This window comes from Borostomias antarcticus (genome assembly GCF_949987555.1).
Source record: "Borostomias antarcticus genome assembly, chromosome: 1".
In the NCBI taxonomy this organism is placed as follows: Eukaryota; Metazoa; Chordata; class Actinopteri; order Stomiiformes; family Stomiidae; genus Borostomias; species Borostomias antarcticus.
Window position 1 is genome coordinate 11,841,428 of NC_140234.1, and position 3,567 is coordinate 11,844,994.

At 47.5% G+C, this 3,567-nt stretch overlaps 1 protein-coding gene across 2 annotated transcripts in view; it reads right to left on the reverse strand.

The window, feature by feature from the left end:
- Positions 1–859: 859 nt before the first annotated feature.
- The window catches only part of actn4 (actinin, alpha 4), a 55,352-nt gene continuing 52,644 nt past the window's right edge, over positions 860–3,567 (reverse strand). For both annotated transcript variants that reach the window (XM_084461748.1, XM_084461747.1), the window contains exons 20-21: positions 3,164–3,322; positions 860–2,890 (exon numbers count right to left, since the gene is read on the reverse strand). In XM_084461748.1, the coding sequence (XP_084317874.1) occupies positions 2,732–2,890; positions 3,164–3,322 (318 nt within the window). In that variant the 3' untranslated portion in view covers positions 860–2,731. The remainder of the gene's footprint in view (positions 2,891–3,163; positions 3,323–3,567) is intronic.

Consider the following 3,567-nt stretch of genomic DNA (forward strand, 5'->3'; position numbering starts at 1 on the left):
CACAGCCAGCCCCTTCTACCTTTCCCCCGCAGCACAGCCAGCCCCTTCCGCCCTGCAGTAGCATGCAGAAAACCCTGAGCTGGAAAAATCTGGCAACCTGGACCTCGACTCCTCCGGTCCGGACGCAGGCTGTAAGCCCCATTTTAGAAAAATCCCCAGAACACAGAAAACGTTCATTCTAGCAACCATCAACATATGGGGAACAAAGGACAATAGGTACATTCATGGAACCAACCAATTGGGAACACTCATGAACTGAACCACAGTGCTGAACCTAATAACACATTTGACAGTGTCCTGCCATTAGAGCTCTCTGTGTTTCATGTTATATTCAGCTTTCTGTTTCATGTTATCGGCAAATAGGCTTATTTTCAGGTCATCTCACTTATATCAAGTGTCCAAGTAGGTATAACCCTCCCTGGTTTGTGAAATTCAGCACAGACTCCATAATATGGACACATACACAAGAGCCTACAATAGAGAATCTCTCAAAAAAGAAAAATAACTGCTTAATATAGGTAGCATAAAAGGATCATTGAACAAAATCAGACATTCTGTAACCAGAGAGAAAAAATGAGGCCACACACAGAGGACTAGGAGACAGCAAGTAGTATTTTATAAGGAAACTTTTATGTGTGCTTGTGAAATTCACTTATCATTCAGAGACAGAAGGCCGTTGTCGCAGTTTCCAGTACAGCAGGTAAGGTTTGATATTAAAGAGTACAAAAAAAGAAAAATCACAATTCCAAAGTTCAATTTCTTTCCAGCCTCGCAGGAAAAAGTACAAGCTTTTGGTCCAAGTCTTTTCTTTTTGTCATTTTTCCCATCCCTCTGACCAGACTCACCCCGCTTCCCCCTCTGCCCCCCCCCCGCCCCATCACAAATACCCTAGAAATCAATTTATCTTGCACTTAATTTAGACAATGTATTATTTATTTAATTTTTTTTCCTACATCAAATCAATCAATTCCCACCCTCCTCTCTGTGAACTCTGCGATATTGAATATATGATTGCATAGATTGGTACAGTAATTTCCTTTTATTTAAGACATAATGGAATGTTTATTAAGACTCTGGCCCCTCCCTCCAAAACATGGGCCCCCCCACCCTGTCCTGCATGGAGAAACAGAGGAGGGGATGGAGGGATGAGAAAGAGGGAGGGATAGAGAGAGAGAGAGAGCGGGATAGGGCTGTAGCCACTCACAGGCACATTTTGAGTACTCCCATCTATTCCAACGTACTCAAGGACCCCTCCAAAGCAGTGTTTCTATGGTTACTGTTCAATCCCGGGGGTTTTGTAAGGGCCTTCAGATAATGACTCTCCGTGACCAGAATGCATTTGAAGATACTTCTTAACTTTTAAACTAATATATACTCAATAATATAAATCAAATGGATTTAGAGTAAATAAGCATCATATGCCCCCACCCACGTAAGTGAACTATTATATCACAGAAGCAGAGCTATATAAATGCCAAAATGTCTGTCTCCGGGTCCACGGTGAGTCTGTTGTTCTATGAAGACCTCTACATCTGTACTTCCCTCAACTGAACAGTTACCATGGTACCTTCCTACTCCCACAACACAGTATTCTAGATTTTCACTGAGTTGAAAAAACTCCAAGTAAGAAACCCGAATGTACACCCCACGTAAAGTCAAACCTCTCTACCATATTTGATGTGAGAAACTGCTCCATTATATTTTGCTATTGGCTTTATTTATGATGCGATGCATTTAAAAAAAAAAAAAGAAGAAGAAAATAAACAAAAAAAATGCCACTCTTGTTTTGTATTTTTTGCCCCTACGAAGCCTGTGATGGTTACTGGGACTGTGTCACGTACGGGGAAAAATAAGTATGTACAGCACCGAACCCACCGATGGCCGTCTACCAGGGAGGAACACAACCACACAGGAAGAGGAAAGAGCCAAGGTTACATATCAGAGTTCTATTTATCCAGCAAAATGGGGTTATGGGTAAATATGTCATTCAATCTCTCTGGTCGACCCGCCCTCCCTCTCTCCTCTATATATTTCTCTGGGTTCTAGAACGCAAACCTCCCCACCCAACCGAGCAAACCTGACCCCTGCTCCGCCCTCGATATCTGACAGAACCCCGACCGCCTTTCCTCCCCCAGGCAAGAGAAAATAAAATAAAATAAAAAATAAAATAAAATGTAGCATAAGAATCAGAATAGCTTGTGTCCCCCACCCCTCCCGGTCTACTGCCCCTGCCCAGGATCAGGGGGGGGGAGATGGGGCCTGGAATAGAGCGCTGCTGCCTTGGTCCTGACCCCCCCGGTACCCCTGGACACCCAGGCACCAACCTCTTATATCTTATATATAGATACAGATAAACATTGATTGCAGTTGATCTGTTACAAATAAAATAAAGCTAGGTAACTAACTGGCAAAATGGCCGATAACGTAACTATAGAGTTAAATCAATGGTTTGGAGACCATTTCAGATGAACACCAGGGCTGTAACTCAGGTGCACCTTCAGAACCAGGAAGTGGGAAGACATGGCCCCGCCCCATCAGGCAGGCTCCGCCCACAGCTGGCCATCTGGCCATTCCCGCCCTCCTCTCTCCCCCAATCAGAGACTGTCGGCTGACGCTGTGGAGCCTTGGTCTGGACACATGGCAAGCTTCTTTAGCCCCCCCCCCTCCTTCCCTCCTCATCCCTCCCCCCCGCACGCCTCCTCCCCCCTCCCCTCGTCCCGTGCCGGCGGTCTTAGAGGTCGCTCTCCCCGTAGAGGGCGGTGGAGAAGGACATGTAGTCGAGTGCGCCGGGCGCGGCGTCTGGGCCCGTGTAGGGCGCCATGCGGGCGATGCAGTACTCCGCCTGGTCCGGAGGGAGCTCCCGCCTCAGCTCCTCAGCTGTGATGAAGTTCTGGAGGGGAGGGAGGGAGGGAGAGGCAGGAGGGAGGGAGAGGCAGGAGGGAGGGAGAGGCAGGAGGGAGGGAGGGAGAGGCAGGAGGGAAGAAGGGATGCGGGTTAGATACAGTTGGACATGCACATTTTTCTAATTGTTTCACATAGTACATGTGGTACAATCTCAAACACACAATCGTCCATCACACACCTCCTCACACGACCTCTCCCTCACCCTCTTCTCTGCCTCACCCCCACCCTTTTCCCACCCTCTTCTCTCCCTCAGCCTCACCTTGTCTCCAGCCAGGATCTTGAAGGAGGCGATGACCTGGTCGGCCGTGTCCGTGTCGGTAGTTTCCCGGGACATGAAGTCGATGAAGGCCTGGAACGTGACCGCGCCGCTGTTGTTGGGGTCCACGATGCCCATGATGCGGGCAAACTCCGCATCGCCCTGGCAATGCACACCACACACACACACACACACACACACACACACACAGGTTAACCCACCCACAATAAAGGAGTTGGACACCATATAAAAAGGATGATAAACTGGACTTGAAAATTGGACATGATTCCTGTGGTGATACTATGTTAAGACAGCTGGGAGGTTTTGTATATTAGATTCACTAAGTTTAAGTAGAAAAAGGAGGTCTCTAGATAACAGGTAGCATGTGAGAGGGAGAGAGAGAGAGA